The following is a 22,944-nucleotide window of genomic DNA, read 5'->3' on the forward strand; positions in this document are numbered from 1 at the left end:
GCCCGGCCGCGGTCCCGCCCCGGGGCGGTGCGGAGCGGAGCGGCCCCGCGCTCCGGAACGGGCGGTGCTGCCTGCCCAGCCGTTTCCTGCCCGGGACGCGGCGGAGCGGAGCGGAGCCGAGCGGAGCCATGACTCACCAGACCGGCATCCACGGTGAGCGGCGCCCGCCGAGCGCTCGTGTCCCCCCGCCCCAGCCCGGGGCTGCCCCGCCGCTCGGCCCCCGCCCCGGGCCGGGCTGCCCCGCCGCGCCCCCCGCCACCCGCACCCCGGGGCCGCGCCCCGCGCATCCCCGGCCCCGCCGAACCGCGGGCGGTGTCGCGACAGCGGCGGCGATGGGGGCGATAAGCTGAAGCCGGCGATTAGCGGGGGAGGGGGACGCTGAGGCTCGGGGCGTTTGGGTGGCGAGGGGAGGTGCGGGAGGGGGTTCGGCCCCGGGGTGCCGCCGGTGCGGGGCTCTCCCGCATCCTTTGTCTGGGCTGATGCTCAGCACCCGCCGCGACGTGCTCGGACAGATGTGTCGTGCTCGGACAGATGTGTCGTGCTCGGACAGATGTGTCACGCTCGTCTGCCTGGCCGCAGCCCCGGCCACCGCTCCCTTGCCTACGGGGATGCTCGGCCCCAGCTGCTCCCCAGCCCGGGGGAGCTGCGGAGAGCCCGAGTGAATTCCTGCTTCCCGATTTCTCCACCCGCTCCCCGCAGGACCCCGCCAGCACCCCGACACGGCGGCTTCTGCATTTCTCAGTGTGCTTGGTGCATGACTGACTGTGATCCCTCACGGTATTTCCCTCCTGCCCCTCGCCTCGCCAGCTCAATTAGCAATATTAATCAGGAGTAGAGGTGCTGCATAATTTATGTAACCGAATCAATATGCGAGCAGGGATGTGAGAGCAGCTGCCCCCGGAGCCCTGCTCTGTGCGGTCGGGTGTGAATGCAGCCCGCAGCGTGTCCCGGGAGGGAGCTGGGACATTGGCCTCACAGTTCCCTCTGGTCAGCACCTTTGTGCGGGGCTGGGAGTTTGTGTCTGCTGGTCCTTCGTGGCAAGAGCATCCTTGTTCCTTCAGCATGGTCGAGAACATCCTTCTCCTCCAGTTGCTTCTGGAGAGGCTGTAGCTGATAAGTGGCCAGCAATGATGCTTAGATGTTTCTCCTGCTTTTGCTCAGGAGAGCTGGTGCTTGTTGATGGCATTTGGGTTCAGGTTCATTGCTTCTGGCTTACTCTTAGATCCTGAAGCATATGCTCTAATTAAATCTTCCTTGTTTTGTAAAAATATAACAATAATTTAGAAAGTTAAAAGTGAGCAGGATGGACTGTCCATGGGGTTTGGGCAGGCAGGCCCTGCTGCACTGTGTGCCCCAGAGGCTGCTGCCTGTTGCTCTCTGGCCATGCCCAGCTGCTCCTGTGCTGCTGGTGCTGTCCTTCCTGGCACCCTGCAGCTGCCAGGGAGGGAGATGTGCCAGCCTGGCTGTCTCTGAGAGCGCTGACCTTCGCTGACCTTGGTTGCCCACTGCCAGGCAAGCTGTGCCCAGTGCTGGGAGTCACCGTGTGGCACCGTTGCCCATAGGATGTGACGTGCCCATCAGTGGGAAAGGGGAAGGGACTCGACTTCCCCTAAGGAGCTGCAGTGGTGCATGTGGGGATGGACCTGATGACTGTCCTGGCAGCAGATTCCTGGGCTGGGGGTGGTGTAAAATCCTCCCTGTGGTTATGGAAAATAGCTTGTGCTGGGTGGTCTCGCTGTCACAGCATTTCGGACATCTCTGGGTTCTCTCTCCGTGCCCTCTTGCGCCGTCTCTCTTCCGGGAAGCTGCTGTTTCCTCTCTGAATGCAAATATGCCCCTCCAACACCTGTGATGCACAACTGGGGTGCTCCAGGCTTTAAGGGAACCCCCCTCTCCCCCCCCTCCTCCGAGGTGGGTTTGGGATATTTCAGTCTGCCCCACCCTGTCACGGTGATTGAATTATTCTGTTTGCTCAGCAAAGAGCAGATTCCATATAGAATGAGGAACAGCAATCCCACTGCTACTTTCATCCCCTTTGCTGAGGCACTGAGATCTCTTGTTTGCTAGGAGGAGGGATTATTCACTTCTTCCTGATTTCTGGGGCCTTGTTTTCTTTGTGTGCACCCAGCATTTTCTGTTCCTTCATTCCCATTTCTCCTGTATTTTCAGGAAGACATCTGCTCCCAGGGGAATTATGATCAGATTCCGCAGCTGGCTCGGGGAGGTTGCAGACAAGCTGGCAAGGGATTTTGCTTGACTTGGTGCTAGATCTGTGTGAGGCAGGGTGATGTGGTGGGGGGAACCCCTGGAGCAGCCCCTGTGGGAGGTACTCCCACGTCATCCCAGCTTTTGGGGAGACACAGGTGGAGGGGAAGCTCTGACAGTGAGAGCTGGGGGGTCAGGGAGTGCAATCAGGTCTGAGCCTTTCATGCAGGGGCAAGAGGCTAATTATTATTTTTTAGGTATGTCAGGCAGCTCTCTTGAAGGTGCTGGCAAGAAAACCAGGCTGCCATGGAGACTGCCAGGCTGGGGAGGAGGTTGGAAGCTCTCAAAGGGTGCTGTGGGCTTCCTGGGGCTGAAAACCTGCTTTTTAGCTGTAGCTGGGAGGGTTCATTGAGTGTTTTTGCTGTCCCTGTTTTGCTCTGAGTGGCATTAGATTGGAACAGCATTTGCTGCCTGAGATTAGAACCTTGGGAAGGCGATGCTGAACCAGGGCTTTGATGCTGGTGGGAGGTCATCTGCTTTCAGTTGCTTCTGGGATCTCTTTCAAAACCACTGGGTAGAGAGAAAAAGTCTCTTAGAGGGTATTTTTTTCATCTAGAAAGTAGAGAAATCAAATGCGTTTCGTTTCTTCAACACAGAAATAGAGTTTGGTACCTGCTCTGTCTGGGGGAGGCGGTAAGATCTGGGAATAGGGGAAGACCTTGGCTCCTGTCCACAGCTGAGCTGCACTTTGCCCCAGGGTTTTGCTTTGGGAATGCATCTGGTAGGAGTGGATGTTTGCTTCAGGAGAAGTATAACCACGGTGCACAAGGGCAGGAATGGTGTCAGATGGGTAAAAAAAAGAAAGAGCAGTAAGGTGGGACCCAGGAGCTGCTGGGTCTGCAAAAGTGTTCATGGAAAGCAGGCAGCTTCTTGTCCCTCTAGTGAGAAGAAGGACCTTCTCTGCCATCCAGCACATCATTAACCCCTCTCCTCTGGCTGTGCTGGGAGGCAGCACTGGCTCCTGAGGCAGCTGGATGCACAAATTTGGGGGGGCACCTTTGGAATGCTGGAGGCACCCCCAGCCAGAGACATGTCACAAGGTGCCATCAGCAAAGGAGAAGGAGAAGGGATGGCTGGTTCATGGCCCCTTTATCCATGGGGAACAGGATAAAGAACGTGGGCACTGGGCTGCTGCAAGGATGTTTTTGAGTAGCCAGACCCAATCTCTTTTCTGGGGCCACCGTGGAGGTTGATACCCCCTGGGGGTATTGCCCATATCCAAGTGGAGGGCACGTCAGGATGGCCAGAGCAGCAGCACCGGTGGAAGACCAGATAAATGAGATGTCAAACCCCTTGAAGTGAAGCAGTGGTGAGACAGAGGAAGTCCTTTGGAAAGCATGCAGTGAGAGCCTAAATGCAGTGAGATTGTGGCCAGGCTCTGTCCCTGGGTGCCTGCCCCCTCCAGTGCACAAACCAGTGCTCTGCTGGTGGCTTCACTGGGCAGGGAAAAGGAACAGCAGCCAGCAGCTTCTGCAGGCAAGGAAGGACCATGTGTGCTGCACCACCACTCTGCCCCAGGATCCAGCTGATGCTGCCTGCAGGGTGAGTGCTGCCTACCCTGGAGCAAGGGAAGGGACAAGTAACTCCAATCCAAGGTGGCAGAGTGCAGACAAGACAGGTCCTGGGCACAGGTGGAAAATCAGGTGTTGAGAAGTAAATGTCTGGTGTTGGGTAGGTGGCTCAAAGTCTCTGGGCAGGATTTGCACTAATGACCAGGAGCTGTCCATGTGAAATCCTGCAGGAATACAGTCTAGCCCCACAGAAAATTGGGAGAAAAGCTTTGCTTGTCTCCTCTCTTGCTCCCTTTTCCCCCTGCCCCACTCCGTTCTTTCTATTTTCTTCTGACATCTGTAGCTTTTTTCCTCAGAAAAGATTCCCTGCAAGGACATATATATTTATTCCATGGTGAGAAATAAAATCCTCTTATTGCTGAAACTGGCCAACCGTGTCCATCGGCAGAAAAGCTCTCTGCTGCAAGCGAGTTGAGCAGGCACTGTGTAAAGGAGTTACACTGGGATAGACTGAAAAGAAGAATTTCGGCAGCAGCAAAAGCTATTTTGTGCCTGTTGCAGTTGTATCCTTTCCTGGCAGGGCTGTCTGTGCAGGGAAAGTGTGGGTAATGCAGGAATAACCATGTTTTATTCATCACCATCTCGACTTCTGTCTGGCCAAGCATCCCTGGAACTTGGACAAGTTTTGCCTGGGTTTGTGGCTGGATTTTTGGCTGAGTTTCCCCCCTGCATCCCAGGCACGCTGTGCCCCGGACAGTGAAAGGGAAGCAGCCGCTTGCAGTCGCATCGAGTTGGAGATGATGTCCAGGGAATGAAAGATTGATGGCCGGCGGCTCGGGTTTCGTCGGGAGGGCAAGGTGACTTGATGTATTGAGAGAGGCATCTGTTTCAGGGAGCATGTATTATGTATTATTGATCTGGGCGCTGCGTGGGGCCACGGGGCAGGGGCCAGCAAGCACAAACGTGTTGCTGCCCCGACAAGTGGGCGAGGGGACACGGGGGACACGCTGTGGCTGTCGCCTCCATCCCCGTCCCGGGTGGCTCCGCTGTCACCCGGGCATCCCCAGGGGGAGGTGGCCGCTGCTGTGGCGACGGCTGCCATCAGTGCCTCTCTCCCCCTCCGGGCTCCTTGCAGCCCGGCTCTGCTCAGAGGAGCTCACTGGGGCTGTAAACAGCAGAAAAAGGCTCAGTCTGGGAAGAGTGTTTGGCAGGGTGGTACCCGCAAGCACCATCGTTCAGCAGTTCATCTCTCTTAAACAAGAGGGATGCTTCAGGTCCGGAACTCTCCTGGGGATGGATCCAGGGCACATCCCAGCACAGGGCAGTCCTCTGGCTGCCATTCGTGTCTGTCAGGAGGTGCAAGGGTCTGGCTGCCTGGCACTGTCCTGCCCTCCTCCCTCCAGCTCCAGTTCTCCTCTGGCAGTTTGCCTGTGGGGTCAGGGCCACCTGAAGGCCACTGCTGGCCACCCATTGCCTCCCTGCCACACTGTGAGCTGCCCAGCCTGGGTGCCCCGCTGTCAGCAGCTGGCTCTGCTCAGCCCTCATCCCCATGGGTGGCAGGGGACACTGGGCTGGGAGGCGATGTGGGACGACGGGACCTGGGACGTGCTGTTATCAGGCTCTAAATGCAGGCTGCTTGTGAACAGGGGACAGCTCATCTGCAGCCTACGAGCAGGTGGGAGAGGGAGGTGCTGCAGGACTCGGTGGCTGAAGGTCATTTTGGGCTGGGGTGTGTGTGCTCACCAGGTCTGCCATGAGGGTTGGCAGCAGGGCTGCCTTGTAGAAAAGCCAGAAGGTTCCTCAGGTGCCACTGGGCTCACGCTGCCTCAGAGCAGCAACAACCATTTTCCAGGGCAGGGACAGAGACATGGTGTCCTTCCCAGGGTTTGGTCACCCTCAATATAGGATTTCCCAAACTCCAAGGTGGGTCTTGATGTTCCTGGCTGGAAAACCAGTACAAGCTGTTCGTGATTTTTCTTCTCTTCCCTAGGCCGACCAGCTGCAGCCCCTGCACGCTGTGCCCTCTGGCACAGGTGCTGTGTGTGCTGTGCCTTGCTCCTTGCACGATGCTGAGCCTGGGTGTGCTGTTCATGCTGTGCCTGCAGCCTTGTCAGCACCAGATAACATGGTCAGGCTCTGTAGGTCCAGATTCAGTCAAAGAAAGAAACTAAGAGTTTCTAGCCAGGCAAAAGCCTGGTAAAGAGCTGAGAAAAAATGTAAATAATTCTTTATCTCTCTTGTTCTCACACTGTTTATAGTTAAGTTCTCTCACTGTGTGTCAAGCACTCTGAAACAATGTTGTAGATTGTTTTCACTTTAAGATCAATAAATTTAACCTTTGTGAAGCTCTGTATAAAAGAGTGGTGTATTTTGAATAAATCAGAGTTTCACTCTCAGCAGCCTTCTAAATCAGAGTCTTCTCATTCCCGTCCTGCCTCGACAGCAACAACGCTCTTGTTCCTGCCTTCACAAATGACTTTGCCTGCAGCAGTGTGAAGTGACTAACCTGCACTTGGCTTGTGACCCACCTTTCTCCTCTGGAGCTGCTGGACCCTGCCCTGTCTGGTCCTTTCTCCAGTTATGGTACTTTGCTTCCTTTTGAGTTTCATCCTATTTCTTTTTTTCCCAGCCCATTTCTTCACGTCTCCTGAGAGAACGCTGAATTTTTCTCAAGTACACTCTTGCATCTCCTCTAGCTTCCCACCTTACAGCTGCAGGAAGCACTATTGCAGCTGCCAGAAGTGTGCATGGAAATGTGGATAAAGCTGCACCCACCATAGGTGCCCAGGACACCTTGCTCGATCCCACCTCTGATCCTCCCTGAGTGAGTTACCCGCGTGGTTTTGTGTCCATGCCATGGAGGTTCACCACCCCCCATGTTCCCAAGCTAGCATCTGACTCTTGGAGACACTTGGAAGCTGAGCTGAGAACCCTGATGCCCACAGGTGTCTGGCTCTGCTGGAGGAAGCATGAGGGATCTCATGCATCTTGGCCTCAGCAGATCCACACGAGCTGTATCCCAGCTTGGATTTGTTTCTGGATTATTTGTTCCAGGATTTTCCAGGAACCCGTGTCTAGAGGGTGAGTTGGATGTGTGGGTCCCTTTCAGTCCTCTGCCCTGTTGCTCCTCTCTCTCCCTTGGTTTTTATGGTTTCCTCACACATGGGTTTTTCAGCTCTGAGATGTATCCTGGAGACTTCCTGGCAGGGGATGCCATGAGGCACCATCTCCAGGGTGAGGTGTCCTCCAGCTCTTCCCCCAGAGCCGGCTGTGGACTTCTCTATTAATATTTCAGGCACGCAAGCCATCTCGTCAAGTCTGCTGTGCCAATTAAGTTGTAATCATGCTGTAATGAAGCAGTGCTGAGCTCATGCTCAAACCTTCCTTGCTTTATTCCTCTCCCTCCTCACTGGCTCTTGGCTCTGCGTTGTGAGAGGCAGAAGGGAACGTTGGAGACACTCTGCTTTTTATGTAAATGAAAATTGCTTTAAGAGAAAATTCAGCAGCATTAAATCTTGCAAGCCCCTTCTGAGGTTTTATTTTTTTTTGAAAGCTTTGCTGCTATCTCCTCTGGAAATAGTTTCCCTCCTTGGAAGAGGCATTCCCTGTGGTGCACTTGGCTTCACTGGCAGCATTCAGGCTTTTCCTCACCCCGTTCAACCCCTGGGTACCTACACAGACCCCAGTGCTTGGCTGTCACTTGTCAGCCCCTCAGCTGCCAGTCGTCCTGGCTGTTGATCTTCAGGGCACTCCCAGCATTTCCAAGAGGGCTACAGGGTTGCATTTGTCCAGACTCCTGATTTTCCAGACCCCCCCACCTGCCTTTGGGTTCTGGGAAGGATGGGGTCAGACTGGAGGGATTTCCAAGCTGGTTAGTGCTGCAGGGCTTTCCTATTTCTTCCCTGAAGTTGATGAGACAGAAATGTCCAAGAGTGATGTTATTCTCTCATAGTTTTGAAGTGTAATAGGAATTGGTGAAACCTGAAGCTTATTAAGAGTTTAGTCTCCTGCATGAGGTTTCCTGGGTGTATAAATGTCTTTTTCTCTTCCTCTTCTGCCTTGTATGTGTGCAATAACCACAGATGCTGCCAGAAAGAAACAGCCACTCTCAACAGGGAAAGGGGCTAAAAATATCAGAATATCCTTGGTTGGGCACAGCAGGAGTGGGCTGAGCTCCCAGCTGGCACTGGGAGAGGGTGAATGTCTGCTCTGGGAGCTGGGAGAGCTACATGCCCTGATGCTGTTGGAGGGAGCAGCACGTGGTGGGATTACAACAGCAAACCTTCTGTTTGTCCCCTGAAATGCCATTCAGGAGTGACAAGCCTTTGCTGGGGTGTCTGTGTGCCCATTTCTGCAGGGTCCTGTCAGGATGGCATCTCTGGGCTTGTATGGGAGCTGCTGCCTGCAGGGAGCCAGCCTGGGAGCTCTTCCTCGTGTGTGCCTCTTGTCTCCGTGGGAGGAGAAGCCAGGCAGCCTCTGGTCAGGGCAGCTTTGGGCTGGTGGAGCAGCTGCATCCAGAGCTGGCACCTGTGGGGGACAGGCAGGAGTGTCCTGGGAGCTCCCCAGGGATTCCTCCTCCCTGGGGCAGGGGGAGCTCTGGCAGTGCCCCAGCCCAGGGTCTGCCCAGGGGATGGAGGGCCCCGCTCAGTGACAGTCGGGGGTCACTGGGGTCCCGTGTGCGGTGCTGGCCACCATCGGGGCTCTCCTGGGGCTGTGCCAAGGGTGGTGCCCAGCGCTGGAGGGGCTGCAGGGACTGCAAATGGCCCTTGAAGGGATGGCTTCCTCTGCCAGGTGCCTTAGCTGTGGGTGCTCTCGGGCTCCAGGCTCCTTCCGCTGCTGGCACAGCAAAGCACCGGGAATGGAGGGGCTGCTGCTGGAGATTCCAGGCACGGGTCCTGGTGTGGGCTAAGGGGCATCTGCCCAGCTCTCTAATCTTTGCAACACCAGTTTCTTGAGTACTTCTAACAAGAACAGCAGCTTTTGAAATCACAGGGCTCCCTTTGCTGTGTGGCTGCATCCAGGAAAGGGCTTGGGTGGCTTTAGGGGGAGCCAGGCCAGGAGATGATCCTTGTTTGGGGGTTGGCCCCTCAGAGCCACATCTCCTGGGCTTTGCCTTCACATGGAGTGTGTCCTGGGTGGCACGGGGAGCTCTGTGCAGTGATGCTTCCAGGGTGGCAGATGAAGCTTCTATCCAGTGCCTCTAGCTGCCTCCTGGTAGGATGCTGAGATTGTTTGCTGTTGCCTGGTGCTCAGGGAGCAGGGCAAGGAGGAATGCTCCGAAACGCTTCCCAAAAGCCTGCTGCAATCCAAGCCCTGCCAGCTTCAGAGCAAAACCCTGGGGCTGTTGCCTTTCCCTTCCCCATGGGCTCAGCTTCAAACCAGCATCTCCAGTCTGGAGTTGTGCTGGTTCCCAACCGCTCGGGAGCAGCACCCTGCCATGTGTCACAAGCCCAGGACATGGCAGCCTGTCAGGACATCCTCCAGCCACCCCGGCTGTGCCAGCCCTGCCGCTCTGTAAAGCAAATCAACTTGTCACTTGAGCTCTCCCTGCCTGCATTGGCCAAGCCATCGTCTAAATTTGGGTGATTATGTTCACCCAGGCCAAGTATCAGGTTCTCTGGATCACATGTGCTCCCAGCTGCTATTTAACTCTGACGCCTCAGGGAGACACGGCACTTCTCTCCCAACTTTTTGGGTTTTGTGTTATTGTTATTTTTTATTATATTTTTTTTTGGCCACAGAGATTTAATTAATTTTTTTTTTAAGTTTTAAATTTCTATCCTGCCAAGTTGGTCCCCTTTCTAGTCAGTCACTGAGTGACCCAGCACCTGCTTTGATTGCTAAATCTGATCACGATGTTTTTGGTTCTTTCAGCCACCACAGAATTAAGGGACTTTTTTGCCAAAGCCCGAAATGGTTCAGTTCGGCTCATCAAGGTCATCATTGAGGACGGTAAGTCCCATTTTTGACTGCTTTGATTTACACTCTGCCTGTTCTCTATTTCCTCTCCTCTTTTCTCTTCATCACTGCGGTGCCAGCTTGTGTTTTTGTAAACCTCGAGGAAAATGCTCCTGGGGCTTCTGGGCATGTGGCAACCCAGACCTGAAATACAAGCCCAAACTTTGGGTGTGCTGGTGAGCAGCTCTTGGAGCCCCAGGCCAGCTCCAGTGGGGAGCAGTGACTTTGCCAGCAGAGCAATACCAGCCTGGGATCGGTGCTCTGTGGGGGCTTTTGCTGCTGCTGTGTCATATTTTATCATGGGATCTCTGTGACAGGCTGCAGCAGGACCCTGGAGCTTGGCTGGGGGTGATGCACAGGCATCTTCCCCCTGGGATGTGTCATCCCACAGCTGGCCAGGAGATGCCCGGGCAGGGGGGTGCTCTGTGGCTCCAGGCCCAGCACAGGGCTGCAGTGCCATCCTGTGAGGAATGCCACACTCTGAGAGCCATCCCATCCCGTGGGCTGCCCCTAGCCCAGGATACAGGCTGGCACCAGCCTTGCCTCTGTTTGTCCCATGGAATGGGTCCTTTGGGTGGCATCTGCATCTGTCGAGCAAGTGAGCAGAGCTGAGCACTGATTGCACGTCCCAGCGGGCGGGGAGCTGCCCTGGTGTAGGTTTTCCATCACCTCAGCCTCATACAGTTGCATATGAATGACTTGTTTCCCACGCAGCAGCAGGGACAGTACTGCCCTGCCAAGCTGCTGTCACCACCTCCCCTGGGTGGGCCACCAGTGCAAACACCGAGGTGGATGTGGTTGTAAGGAGCCTGTGGTCATAAGGAGCCCACCTGACCTTTGGAGAGGCCACAACGTCCTGTTCAGAAGAGCAGCGTGACTGGAAATGCATGGGACACATCAGTGGGACTGCAGCAGGGCTCAGCAGTGTTGGCTTTGCCCTTGGCAGGGTCCCCATTGTCGGGGGCTGAAACATCCACGTTGTTTCTTTGGAGCATCTTTGACAACAACTTGGCGCTCTCAGCTTCTTTTGCTTTCCAAAAGTGGGAATCAGGTTTGTGTTAGGGTAAGCCATGCCTGTCCCTAAGCCTGGGCTTGGGATGCTTAGAGCTTGTGCCACTGGTTTTGGGTTGTGGCTGCTGATGCCAGCGAGGAAGACTTTTTATCACCAATGGAAAACATTTCCCACCATCTCTGCTGTGTCTGAAAGGGATTTTTTTATCTGTCCATTGTCAGCAGCAGGGCCACCAGTGTGTTGTCACACAGGGGACATCAGCCTGCTGGTACTCAGCAGAGAAGGACCCTTGGGCACTAAGAGTGGCCAGGCAGATGTCACAGCCAGACAGACAGATGCTCACCCTGGAAGGGAGGCGTCCAGAACTGCCTGGGGAGGACATGCCAGCTGCCCTGCCTGGCAGAGGATTGGGAAAGGAGCCTCCCTCTCTGCTGGATGGCTTGCAGCACCTTTTGCCCTGTGAGAATTTGCCTTGGGGCATTTTGGAGCAGGCAGCAGTGAGCAGAAGGAGAGGAAGATGGTGCAAGGAGCCTTATGTCAGAAGCTCTGTGTCTGAGCATCTCCAAGACCACCATTGTGGCTGAGTGACCCTTTGGGAGCAATTTGAGAGGTCATTTTGCCTTTGGAGAGCTACTGGGAAGAGCTGAGATTGGATGGAGGAGGGAGTAGGGGAGCAGGATGTGCACCATGACCCAGCAGCACTTTCCTGGCATGAGAGCAGCTTGTGCTCCAGCATGTTTTTAGATGATGCTCTGCTCCTCACTTACAGCAGGATTTGGGACAAGATTGGCTTTCTGGACTTCCCTGTTGGATGCATTTCTTTACTCACAGTGATGGTGTGCACTGAGTTTTGCAGGTTGGCACCCACCAGAGCTGCAGGCAGGGCTGCCTTGTAGAGGCATTTCAGAGCAAGGCAGGGAGAGCTGGGGGCACCTCAGAGGCCACAGGGATCCCAACTCACAGGGATCCCAGTCCCACTGCCACTTGTGCAGCAGCTGAAAATAATACCTTGAGGTGTGTTGCTTCCAGAGGCTAAGCCTCTCCTGGCAGCATGGTCCCCCTCCAGGCTGGGCGCTGTGGGACATCCCTGCTGCCCACAGACATGGGCTTTGGGTAGATTTTGACCCCTGTGAGGTTACAGGGAATCCAATGGGAGCAGCTTTGGCTCATCATCCTGGATTTTGCTGAGACCATTACTTTTCTCAGCACCCAAAATGTTGGTGGTTCTCTTTGTTTCTGGTGAGGTGTTCTAGTGACCCTAGGGCTTGTCCAGGTGGGGTGGGGGAGGTCTTGTGTTCCCCTGTGAGTGAGGAGGGGTGGGTGGGCACTGCAGAGCTGGAGGGAGCAGAATGGAAGGAAACTATGGGTGGTCACCAGAGAGGAGACTTTGCTGGTGGGAAACACAGGTGAGGAAGAGATGGCTGACAGGAGGCTGGCAGAAAACCAGCCCTCCACAGCAGCCACAGTGGTGGGAATGTACACTCCTGCACGTAACTCGAGGCCGTCATTTGTTCTTCTGCAGTACAACATCATTGTTGGTGCTGGAGCTGAAGTGAACCCTTAGTGACCTGCCACCCTACCTGGTCCTGCAAGATGAAGCTTGCTTTGGTCTAAGCACCACCTTTCCTGACTTCTCCTTGCAGAGCAGCTCGTGCTGGGAGCCCACAAAGAGCTGTCCCGGCGCTGGGATGCCGACTATGACACCTTGGTGCTGCCCTTGCTGGACGAGCAGCAGCCCTGCTACCTCCTGTACCGCCTGGACAGCCAGAACGCCCAGGGCTTCGAGTGGCTCTTCATCTCCTGGTCCCCAGACAGCTCCCCGGTGAGCTCCGGGCCCTGGCACCCACCTGGGGACAGGGATGTGCCGGGGGGTGCAGGGGGAAGGAGGTGCTGGCCAAGGGGACTCTGCCCTGGGGCGGAGAGGGAGCGTTCACACCCTGCTGTTCACACCCTGCTCTGGTGCCTGGGTGAGAAATGGAGACTGCTGTGGGGATGGGGAATTTTTTAAGACACAAAGTGATCCATTGAGACTGTGTCTGTCCCATTCCAGTGCTAGGTGAGGAGGTGGAGGAGCTGGGATGTGGAGGGGGGAGTGGTGTGGACCATGAAGCCAGGATGGACACATCCCACCATGGCTCTGGCCATTGCTGGGAAGAGCTGGCACTGACACTGATGTGCCTCCAGCCTGGCCCTGCTCTGCTTGAGGCTGATGCAGAGTGGCTGCCAGCCCCTCTCCAGGCCTTGTTCCAAAATCAGCTGCTGGAGAGTGACACAAAAGGGCTGGTTGGATGGGAAGCAGGTTTAGAAGATATCAGTGGTACAGCTTGGAAAATGCCATCCTGTTGAGCACATCAGCTGAAGTTTGCTGATGTGTTAACACATGTGCTTGTCTTCTATATACATATTTGTCTGTATATGTGTGTTTATATATTCCTATGTATTTATTTGTTATATATTTATTGTAATCTATAAGCTAGATAGATTTACTGCCACATTAATACATTCACTGGTCACATATATAAAAATATGTATACAAGTGGTATATATCTAATTTTATATGCATGTGCATATTTGTGCATGTACACGTGTATATATAATCACATATGTTTTAAATATGTATATCTTTCAACAAACCACAGAGGCTCTTACTGCAGAAGCACAGTGTGCCCAGGAGCGCTTGCCAAAGCTCTTCCCTGCATTTTGCAGAATGATGCAATAGAAGTGCCAAAGGCAAAAGTCACTTTTAAGTGGGTCTGTGGTATTTGTGCCTCCTCTAACTCAAGTGCTGGTGGGAAATGGTGCTCTGTAGCTCAGGGACTGGAAAGCAAAGCATGGAATAAACTGTTGGCTTGTGGGCAGCTCTTGGCAAGGCTGCAGCCCCAGAAATAGTGCTGGTAGGTTTTCCCAGCTGATCCCTACCTAGGGATGCTGCCATTAAAAATCAGACCGAGCTAGAAACTCGGTGGGTGCTCCCAGGAGAGGCTGAGGTGTGTGGAGCCTGTGGGGGGTGGTGGTTGTGACCTCTGGGCCACGTCTGGTGCCCCTGTGTGACAGCACTGCCCCCCCTGTCCTGGCAGGTCCGGCTGAAGATGCTGTACGCTGCCACCAGAGCCACTGTGAAGAAGGAGTTTGGTGGGGGGCACATAAAGGACGAGATGTTTGGCACAGTGAAGGTACCGTGGTGGGTCCTGGGCAGCCTTTGGGTCTGGCCCTGAGCTTCAGAGCCTGCCTGGAGCTCGGGGTGTGGGTGGTGGATGGGGGATGCTGGTGTTTGCTGAGGGAACAGCAGGCTGTTGGTCCTCCACACTGCTTTCTCCTGCCTGCATGGCTGTGGTCTGTGACAGAGAGCGTGGAAGAGGTGGGAGGGAGGCTGCAAGATGTGGAGCTTTACACTGAATGGCAGAAGAAGTGCCAGGTGGTGGCAGTGTCACTCCAGCAGTGACAGCTGCCTCCACACCGGGGTTATCCGCTGCCTTGCATGGAGGTTTCTCCTCCTCTTCCATGGGCAGAGGGAGCTGCACAGCCAGGGCCTCCTGAACATCAGTCCTCTGGGGCCTCTGGTACTGGTGGAAGCCAGGGAGCATTCCTGCTCTTCTCCAAGGTCCCTCTGCTGCTCCTGGGCTATGGGCTCTGCCTTTCCCTCTCACTTCCATGCTCATGAAACAGCAGAGCAGCCCATGCCACAGCCATGGGTGACTGGGGATGGGAGGGTGCTCAGAGCAGACAAATCGAGTGTGGGATTTGCTGAAGGAATCTGAGAGCCTTCAGGTCGGTCCTCCTGGTCAGGAGGGAGCCTGACACTCTGTGGGTTGCTGAGACTCAGCTCAAGGCTGGGGGCACGGCTGTGACCCCCTGTGACAGCTGTCCTGTGCCTCTGTCTGCAGGAGGACGTGTCCCTGAGCGGTTACCAGAAGCACGTGTCCTCCTGCTCTGCCCCCGCCCCGCTGACCGCAGCCGAGCAGGAGCTGCAGCAGATCCGCATCAACGAGGTGGGTGTGCAGCAGGGCTGTGTGTCCAGCAGGGCTGTGTGTGTGTCCAGCAGGGCTGGCTGTGTGTCCAGCAGGGCTGGCTGTGTGTCCAGCAGGGCTGTCTGTGTGTCCAGCAGGGCTGGCTGTGTGTCCAGCAGGGCTGGCTGTGTGTCCAGCAGGGCTGTGTGTGTGTCCAGCAGGGCTGTGTGTGTGTCTAGCAGGGCTGGCTGTGTGTCCAGCAGGGCTGGCTGTGTGTCCAGCAGGGCTGTCTGTCCAGCAGGGCTGTGTGTGTGTCCAGCAGGGCTGTGTGTCTGTCCAGCAGGGCTGTGTGTCTGTCCAGCAGGGCTGTGTGTCCAGCAGGGCTGTCTGTGTGTCCAGCAGGGCTGTCTGTGTGTCCAGCAGGGCTGTGTGTCTGTCCAGCAGGGCTGTGTGTCCAGCAGGGCTGGCTGTGTGTCCAGCAGGGCTGTGTGTCCAGCAGGGCTGTGTGTCTGTCCAGCAGGGCTGTGTGTCCAGCAGGGCTGGCTGTGTGTCCAGCAGGGCTGGCTGTGTGTCCAGCAGGGCTGGCTGTGTGTCCAGCAGGGCTGTGTGTCCAGCAGGGCTGTCTGTCCATGTATACATCACTTGTATACATGGCTGTGTGTCTGACAGCCCTGGAGAGGAGCCTGAGGCCCTCTGGGCACAAAGGGATGAAGGATGCAGGGAGTGAGCATTCAGCTAAAAGAGATGGCTCATTTTTACTTCGCTCTCTGCCGTTTAAACCATTTCTGTCCTTCTCAAGGTGGATGAACACCCTCACAGTCAAATTGGTAGCACAAAGAGGAATTTAAACTACTCTTTTTTTTCCCCTTGGTTGGACATGAGCTCAGGACTGTATTTTGCTGACTGTCAGAGGATGGTTTGGGGCTGAAAGCAGGTCTCTAACCTGTGGGTATTGGAGGAAAACCAGAGCTGAGTTTGAAGATATTCAGGCTTATCTTTGGGCTGCAGCAGCCTCCTCTCCCATACACTTCCTTTATGTCTATAAATATGAGGGATGCTGTCCCAAGGAATACAGATCTTAGCCTGTGGCTGGGGGCTTATGTGCTGGAAAGGACGTGGAATTGGCACAGGGTAGGGCTGGGGGCACACAAGGCTGAGTGCCCATTGTTCCCTGCTGGCCTTTCACAGCCTCTGTGGTTTCACAGCTGTGGCACACTGAGGCAGGAAAGGGGGTGTACTCACTGTGTGGGGAGACCACTTGGAAGCAGTACTTTGTTTTGGGATGGGGGAATTTCTCTTAGATGCATGGAAAGCTTTCCTCTCTAGAGGAGCATCCCTCTCGTCTGCCTGTGCTGGGGCTGTGCCTCTCATGGATGGATCAGGATGTGTGGGAGATGTGAAACCAATCAGCCTCATGGCATTAATTAATAGCACAGATAAGGCAGGAAGTTCCTACCTGTCCAAGCAGGTCTGGGGGTGATTTCCACCTGCCAAAGCAGGTCTGCAGGTGGCAAAGTTGAGGGACATTTGGGAGATGCCACTAAGGGGTGGAATCCACCAGGTGGGTCTTAGGGGAGTTATCCCAGCTCCCAGCCTGGAGGGCCTGGGCAGAGTTTGTTCTGGAGGATGCAAGGAGATGCCCATCTTTAGAGAAGAGGAAGGTGCTGATGGTGACTGTGTGGTTTCTTTGGCACCTTGGGACACCTGGACTTGATGATTCTTGATTGAGGGTCCCTTTTGACTCAGCTGCTTCTGTGATCTGCCATCACCTTGTCTGGCCTGTGCTGCAGGATTAAGTAGTTTTGGGGGGACTGCTGGGCAGTGTCTTACAGGGCTGTATGGCCCAGGTAAGTGGTGCTTGTGATGCTGGTTGATCTGCCTCATTCTCCTTCCCTCCCAGCTTGCCTTTTTGAGATGCAGCTCCTGGATAGAGGTGCTGCTGCTGTCTGGTTTGGTGGGGGTTATTCTAAGGGTACATGGTCCCCTGTGTCAGCCTGGGCCACAGGGAGGAGTCACTGACATTAAGAAAGAGATGAAGATGAATATATTTTTGCCTGTGGATTTAAAGGTGGGAAGCAGCCAAGTGCTGGGTGTGCCAAGGGGTCTCTGTGTTGTTGTTACAACTTGGTACAGTGATGCTTCCAGCTTTGTTCATTGCCTGCAGCTTGCAGGGTCCCTTGTGCACAGCTCTGGGGCCTGGAGTGTGCTTGCACGTGGCTGTTGAGTTTGGAGGAGTAGATCCAGTGCGTGGGAACGAGTGGTGGGGGCCAGCACTGGCCTGGGAATTGGCCCTGGGGCAAGCCCTGACCTCAGCACTTCTGTGTGTCTGCCAGCCCCCTGCAGGGTCCAGGACCCTGTGCTCCCCTTGTGTTCAGCCAACCCATTGGGGTTCCAGAAGAGGCACAAGGGACATGGTTTATTTAAAAGCCACCAGCCCACAAGTGCTTTGTTGTGCCCCTCGCCTGGAGCTGCTCTGGGCCCCACTCCCTCCCCTCTCTGTTGACTCACAGCCTTCCAAGGCACTGGCCAGGCTTGCAGCCTTCACCCCACACATAGCTGTTTGTGGGCAGGCAGCGCTGCCTGGGGTCCTCCCCAGCCACCAGAAGAGTGTGGAGAGGGGATGGGAAGGGCAGGACAGCCCAAAGGGGCAGGTGAGGGCTGCAGGGCAGCAGCTTCAGGGCCAGCAGAGTGGCCTTTGACACTGAGCAAGGAAGGACTCAGGTTTGCACATCCCCCAGGGAGCTGCCCAGCCTTTGGCAAAGCAGCTTTTTAGGCTGGGGTTTGAGGATTGGATGGGCAGAGGTGATGTCGTGAGTTAACCCCCTTTTTGGTAGCTGGGTGGGAGCTCATGGAAATTTGCCACCTGCTATATATATATATATATATATTTATATATATATATGTTTTTAATAGCTGGAAAATGCCAGCTTTGCTGAGCTGATAGTTGTCAGCAGACCGTGGGCTAAGAAACAGCTTTGAATTTGGCATTGAGCTCAACACCCACGCCTGGGGAGTCTTTGTAGAAGTGTTGCAGGTTCAGAAATAAGGGTGGAGGGGGAGCTGGGCATATCCCACTGGCAGGCCTGTGGGGCAGAGGAAGGCAGCCTTGGAGCTGGGGGAGGAGGCAGGAGAATTGAGAAGAAACAAAGGTGGGGATGCCATTGCAGTGGGTAAGGGGGTGTCCTTCACAGCTGCCCTGCAGTGTTGGTGGTTCTTCACCAGAACCCTCCCATGAGGAATTTGCCATAAGACAGAGAAATGCTCCTCAGGCAGGGTCAGCATCATGCCAGGAGGGAGGAAAGAGGACAAAATCTAACCTAAAGAAAAGGAGATAAAGTAACCTCCTAGGCAAGCCTGCTGCTGGCAACGTTGGGAATCTGAGCACATGCTCAGCTGTCCCATGCACTGCTCCCAGGCTGTGCTCTGGGGAGTGCTCAGGCAGCCAATTTTTAATGTTGCTGAAAAGGGAAGGAGTAGAAAATGCAGAGGTATAAGGGGGAGTTGATGTTGCTGGGACAAATTTCCATCTCCTGGTGTTTTTGGACTTCAGTGGGCTTTGTGTCAGTGCTAAGGTCTCTACAGTGCCACTGTAACTCTCCTGGTCTTGCATTTATGGGACAGAAAGCTGGGATGCTGGAGGTGCTGGCAGTGGTGATGTCCTTGTGCTGCACCTCTCCACAGGGTGGGACCAGCTGAACTTGTGTGTGTCCTGAAGCCCTGGTGCTCGCCCTCAGGCCCTTGCTGGTGTGATGGCACCCTGGGGGATGGCAGGACAGCAGAGCTCGAGGTCAGCTGGACTTGGTGCCCACCCGAGCAATTATTTCCCTTTCCTGAGAGCTGCACACCAACACCCTGCTCATCCTCCAGGATGCTTGGCATGGATAGAGGCCTGGGTATTTTTTCCCTCACAAACCTTCCATCTATGCTCTTTAGTGAAGGATAGCCCAAAAGCTATTGCTGCAAGTGCTGGAACTCCTCCAGACCCTGCACTGGGGCCATCCTGACTGGGGAGCCAGGAGGAGATGGGGCAGGGATGGGCTCTGCACAGGGATGTTGGTGGAGACCCTGCATGCCCAGGCTCGGAGGTGCCCAGGCTCTCCCTCCTGCTCCTCCCCAGCTCTGGCATCTCCTGTGTCGTTTTTTGCTGCTCTCCCTGCCCACATTGCTGGATCAGCTCCAGCAGAGGCGGTGCAGCTCCCTCCTGCTGGCACATCCGTGTGTCCCCCTCCCTCCTGCTCCCCCCGAGCCCTCCCTGTGCCATTGACAGTGTGTCTCCTCTCCCCACGCCCGCAGGATTCCTGCTCCCAGGACTCGAGCACTGAGATGGTAGGCTGCTCTGCCCGCTTGATGCCCGGTTTTTCCTTCTCCTGGCAGTGTTTTCCTGCATGCTCTGCTCCGGGCATCTGGCTCCATCATCTCCCCAGGGTGTGGGTGCTGCGTGGGGCTGCTGTAACAAAGGGCAGCCTTAAGGAGACCCACTTTGGTGCTGCTGAGTGGTTTTGAGATGTCAGCTCAAGCTCTTGTGTTTCTCTTGGCATGCCTTGACTTCTCTTCCTTTTCTCTATCAGGGGGAGGGAAATGAAGAAAGAAAAAAAAAAACATAAAGGTTGGACTCTATCCAAAATTCCCAAAACTGATCCTAAAGGAAAGGGACCCACGCTCACTGCAGAGTACCTGGGATAGTGTTGCTGGAGTGTTTCCTTGGGAGGGGGTCTTGAGGTGGGAGGGGCTCCTCTGCCACCGGGGTGACACCGCCTCCCTGTATTCTGTGGCAGATGGTGGGGGGCTGTTGCTGCTGCCCATCGCTGGTAGAGTACCCCGACCCCGAGGAGGTATGGTGTGCCTGCTGCGTGTGCCCTGTTCCCCCAGCCCCCTCAGGGACCCTGCTGTGGCTGGATGGAGGCACCTGGAGCGATTTGATGTCTCTGCAATCCCTTTCTCTCCCCTCTTTGAAGTGGGGCTCGTTCTCCTGGACGGGGGGGTTTGTTTGGGATATGGCTGGCAGCCTCTGCCTTGTAGGGGCTGTGGGGAAAACAGCAGCTGGGATCTTTCTGAGCTGTGATCTCCAATCCCCAGCTCCGGCGCTGGAGGGAATGTCTGTCTGCTGCAGTTAAACCCACTGAGGAGGGGGTGCCCAGCTGAGTGCTGTGATTTCTGGCCTTCCCCTGTCACCACAGGTTGCAGTCTGTGGAGATGATCGGAGAGCATCATCATGTGCCAGTGCTGGTCACAGCATCCCTGCCAGGGATTCACTGGGAAATGCTGGTTTTGAGCTGGTCTTTGCTGAGAGTGAAGCAGGAGGTGTGGGGGTGCATGGCTGGGCCTGGGTGACGTCCTGGAGAGGTGGGATGGTGACAAGCACCACCGTCCTGAGCCTGGCTGACTCAGTGGTTTAATGCTGTGATCCCTGTGGGACAGGTGTCAGACACCTCCTTGGATGAGAAGCCTTTAGCTGCAGAGCCAGCTGGTTTTCCTGTTCCCCCCTTCCCCACCCTTTGCCACTGTGCCCTGACGCTCGAGGTGGTCTCCATCCCCAGGTGAAGACGGAGATCAGCGTGGAGAGCAAGCACCAGACGCTGCAGGGCCTGGCCTTCCCCCTGCAGCCGGATGCCCAGCAAGCCATCCAGGCTCTCAAGCAGAAGAAAATCAACTACATCCAGCTGGTAGGTCCCTCACATGGCTTCTCTGTGCCCCACTCCCCACATCCTGCTGCTGTCTCTCACTCCCTGTCCCCTCTGTCCATCAGAAGCTGGATCTGGAGCGGGAGACCATCGACCTGGTGCACACGAGCCCCACAGAGATCACTGACCTGCCCAAGAGGATCCCCCAGGACTCTGCCCGCTACCATTTCTTCCTGTACAAGCACTCACACGAGGGGGACTACCTGGAGTCTGTTGGTGAGAGTCTTAGCACTGGGAAAAGCCAGTTTGAGCCTGTGCCAATCCCTGTTTTCCCTGGACCATTGGTTGCATGGGGAGCAAGCAGGGATGGGGACAGGGAAGGTGCATCAGGGAGCCTTGAGTCAGTTCCCTTCTTGGTGGGTGCTGGCGGAGGCTCTGGTGCCATGTGCAGGGCAGGTCTCTGGGTGCTGCCCCAGAGCTCTTGGTGGTGGGTGGTTTGGTTCCCTCCGGTGTTGCAGGAGTGCCAGGGCAGGTCTGGGAGGGGTGATGGGTGGCATGGCTCACCCTCTCTTGCTGGATGTTACCTGGGACTCTGGGCTGGAAAGGCCACGAGCAGGGTGGGATGCAGCTGGTGCTCCCTGGCCATGGGCCTGGGCAGTGCCACAAGCCCTGCTCTGTTTTTGCAGTCTTTATCTACTCCATGCCCGGGTACAAGTGCAGCATCAAGGAGCGCATGCTCTACTCCAGCTGCAAGAGCCGGTTGCTGGACACTGTGGAGCAGGAGTTTTGCTTGGAGATAGCCAAGAAGGTGAGAGTGAGCCCCCTCAGAGGTGATGGAGCTGGACACTGCCAGGGGGCTGTGCTGCAGCCTTGGTCCAGCCCCTGTGACGGGCTTGGGGGGCAGTTGGGTGCCCCAAAGGTGGCTGTCAGATCCCAAGGGAGCTGCTCAGCCCCGTTTCCCCTTGGTGGGCGCAGATCGAGATCGACGACGGGGCGGAGCTGACGGCGGAGTTCCTGTACGAGGAGGTGCACCCCAAGCAGCACGCCTTCAAGCAGGCCTTCGCCAAGCCCAAGGGCCCCGTGGGCAAGCGGGGACAGAAGCGGCTGATCAAGGGGCCGGGCGAGAACGGCGAGGACAGTTAGATCCCACGGCCAGCGGTGAACGGACACCATCCTGCGGCGCTTCCCGCCTTCCTCTCCGCTGACCTGGGGATCTTTCCCTCCATCTCAGCCTTTTTTTGGTTTTTTTTTTTTACCTTTTTTTTTCCTGTTTCATTCCTTTTTTAAAACATCTGGATGGCTTGTTGCACCTGGGGGCAGAGCGGTGGGGAGGGTTCAGGGTTGGAGGACGGGAGCAGCAGAGCCACGTCCCCAGCCTTGCTCCTGTCCCCCTCAGGGTCACGGCCACTGCTTTCGGTGTCCCCTGGGTGACTGAAGGACACACTCACCTGAAAGCTGCTCTATGCAAAGGGAAGGGGGTTGGGGATTCCTGTTTGAAAAGAGAAAATGCTTCTTTCCTGCCCCCCCAGCCTCCAGACTTTGTTCCCCTGTCCCACTCTTGGTGTGCACGGCCCCTCTGCCCCAGGCTGGAGCGATCCCGCACCCCATCAGGGTGCGGGCAGGACCCCCTGTGGGGTGGGCTTTGCTTCCTGTGGGATGGGAATTTTTCCCTGCAGAGAGCCAGGTAGCAGGAGGTGGAACTTCCCCACCGAGTCCTGAGCTCAGCCTGGACCTGGAGAAAGGTGACTCTGCCTTTGGGTGATGTTTGCTTCCCCTTTTTGAACCGCCCCAGTAAGGTTTTCCTCCTCAGAAGGAGCTGCTACAGCCCTGACTCAGCCCTATCCCTGTTTGGGAAGGGAGCTGAGGGGTTCCTGAGCCCTGGTCCCCCATCTCCATTCCCCAGCCCCCACCATTACCTTACCCCCAGGTTCTCAGCTGGGTCTCTGGGCTGGGGCAGTCCCGTGTCTCAGTAATCACATGGGCTACTCCAAATCCTTGTGTGGGGGAGCATGACAGCCCTGTGTTCCCCTGGGGACATCCCCAGCCACCAAGGGCCATCATCGGCTCCACGGTCTGAGCTTGGCACTGTGATTTGGGCTGCACTGGGACCTGGGGGGAGAGCACCTTGCTGCTGGGTACCAGCGAGGGCTTGAGAGCCACCTGCCTCCCTGAGAGGATGGAAGAGGGGGCAGTGAAACCTGCCCTCTGCTTTCCAGCTGTGACGGTGAACGTCCAGATGTTGCCTCGGCGGAGTCAGGGGGTTGAAGCTGGGAGGAGCAGAGCACACTGTACTGAACGCTGTATTTTCTAAAGAATAAAGTATTTTTAAAACAGTCTGATGCTCTTTGGAGTTTGCCTGGGTTCCCCACGTTTAGGCATTTAGCAGCAACTCTCACAACCCGCCTGCCCTGGCTGAGTGCAGCCCTCACCACTTTGAAGGACATCCACACTTCAGTCCAGGGGTCTGGCACAGCCACACTGCCTGGCAGAGATGTTTACACTGAGCCACTCCAGCAATGCCCAGAGCTCGAGCTGGCTACAGGAGACAGCATTCCTGCTCAGCCCAGCTTTCCTTATTTTAATGGCTGGTGATTTTGCAAGGTTGTGAAGATGCTCCAGGGGCTGTTCTC

At 55.8% G+C, this 22,944-nt stretch overlaps 1 protein-coding gene across 3 annotated transcripts; it reads left to right on the top strand.

The window, feature by feature from the left end:
• Window positions 1–14: 14 nt before the first annotated feature.
• Window positions 15–22,647, top strand: TWF2 (twinfilin actin binding protein 2). 3 transcript variants are annotated; one of them, XM_072934921.1, is made up of 10 exons: window positions 15–153; window positions 9,651–9,728; window positions 12,395–12,568; window positions 13,824–13,919; window positions 14,631–14,735; window positions 18,987–19,019; window positions 20,231–20,356; window positions 20,440–20,590; window positions 21,001–21,122; window positions 21,290–22,647. In XM_072934921.1, the coding sequence occupies exons 2-10, from the start codon at window positions 9,690–9,692 to the stop codon at window positions 21,455–21,457; spliced, it is 1,014 nt and encodes a 337-aa protein (XP_072791022.1). In that variant the 5' UTR covers window positions 15–153; window positions 9,651–9,689; the 3' UTR covers window positions 21,458–22,647. The 3 variants fall into 3 exon arrangements, with proteins under 3 accessions (XP_072791022.1, XP_030138916.1, XP_002195082.1); XM_030283056.4 differs by having other exon boundaries at window positions 21–153; window positions 12,390–12,568; XM_002195046.7 differs by lacking the exon at window positions 18,987–19,019 and having other exon boundaries at window positions 21–153; window positions 12,390–12,568.
• Window positions 22,648–22,944: the final 297 nt, after the last annotated feature.

Source organism: Taeniopygia guttata, chromosome 12 (genome assembly GCF_048771995.1).
Source record: "Taeniopygia guttata chromosome 12, bTaeGut7.mat, whole genome shotgun sequence".
Taxonomy (NCBI): Eukaryota; Metazoa; Chordata; class Aves; order Passeriformes; family Estrildidae; genus Taeniopygia; species Taeniopygia guttata.

Excerpts from the sequence above, each read along its gene's own strand:
- TWF2 (XM_030283056.4), top strand. The coding sequence starts at position 129 with ATGACTCACCAGACCGGCATCCACG. Across the intron at positions 20,591-21,000 it reads GGACTACCTGGAGTCTGTTG|TCTTTATCTACTCCATGCCC; the intron begins GTGAGAGTCTTA and ends CTGTTTTTGCAG. Across the intron at positions 21,123-21,289 it reads GCTTGGAGATAGCCAAGAAG|ATCGAGATCGACGACGGGGC; the intron begins GTGAGAGTGAGC and ends TGGTGGGCGCAG.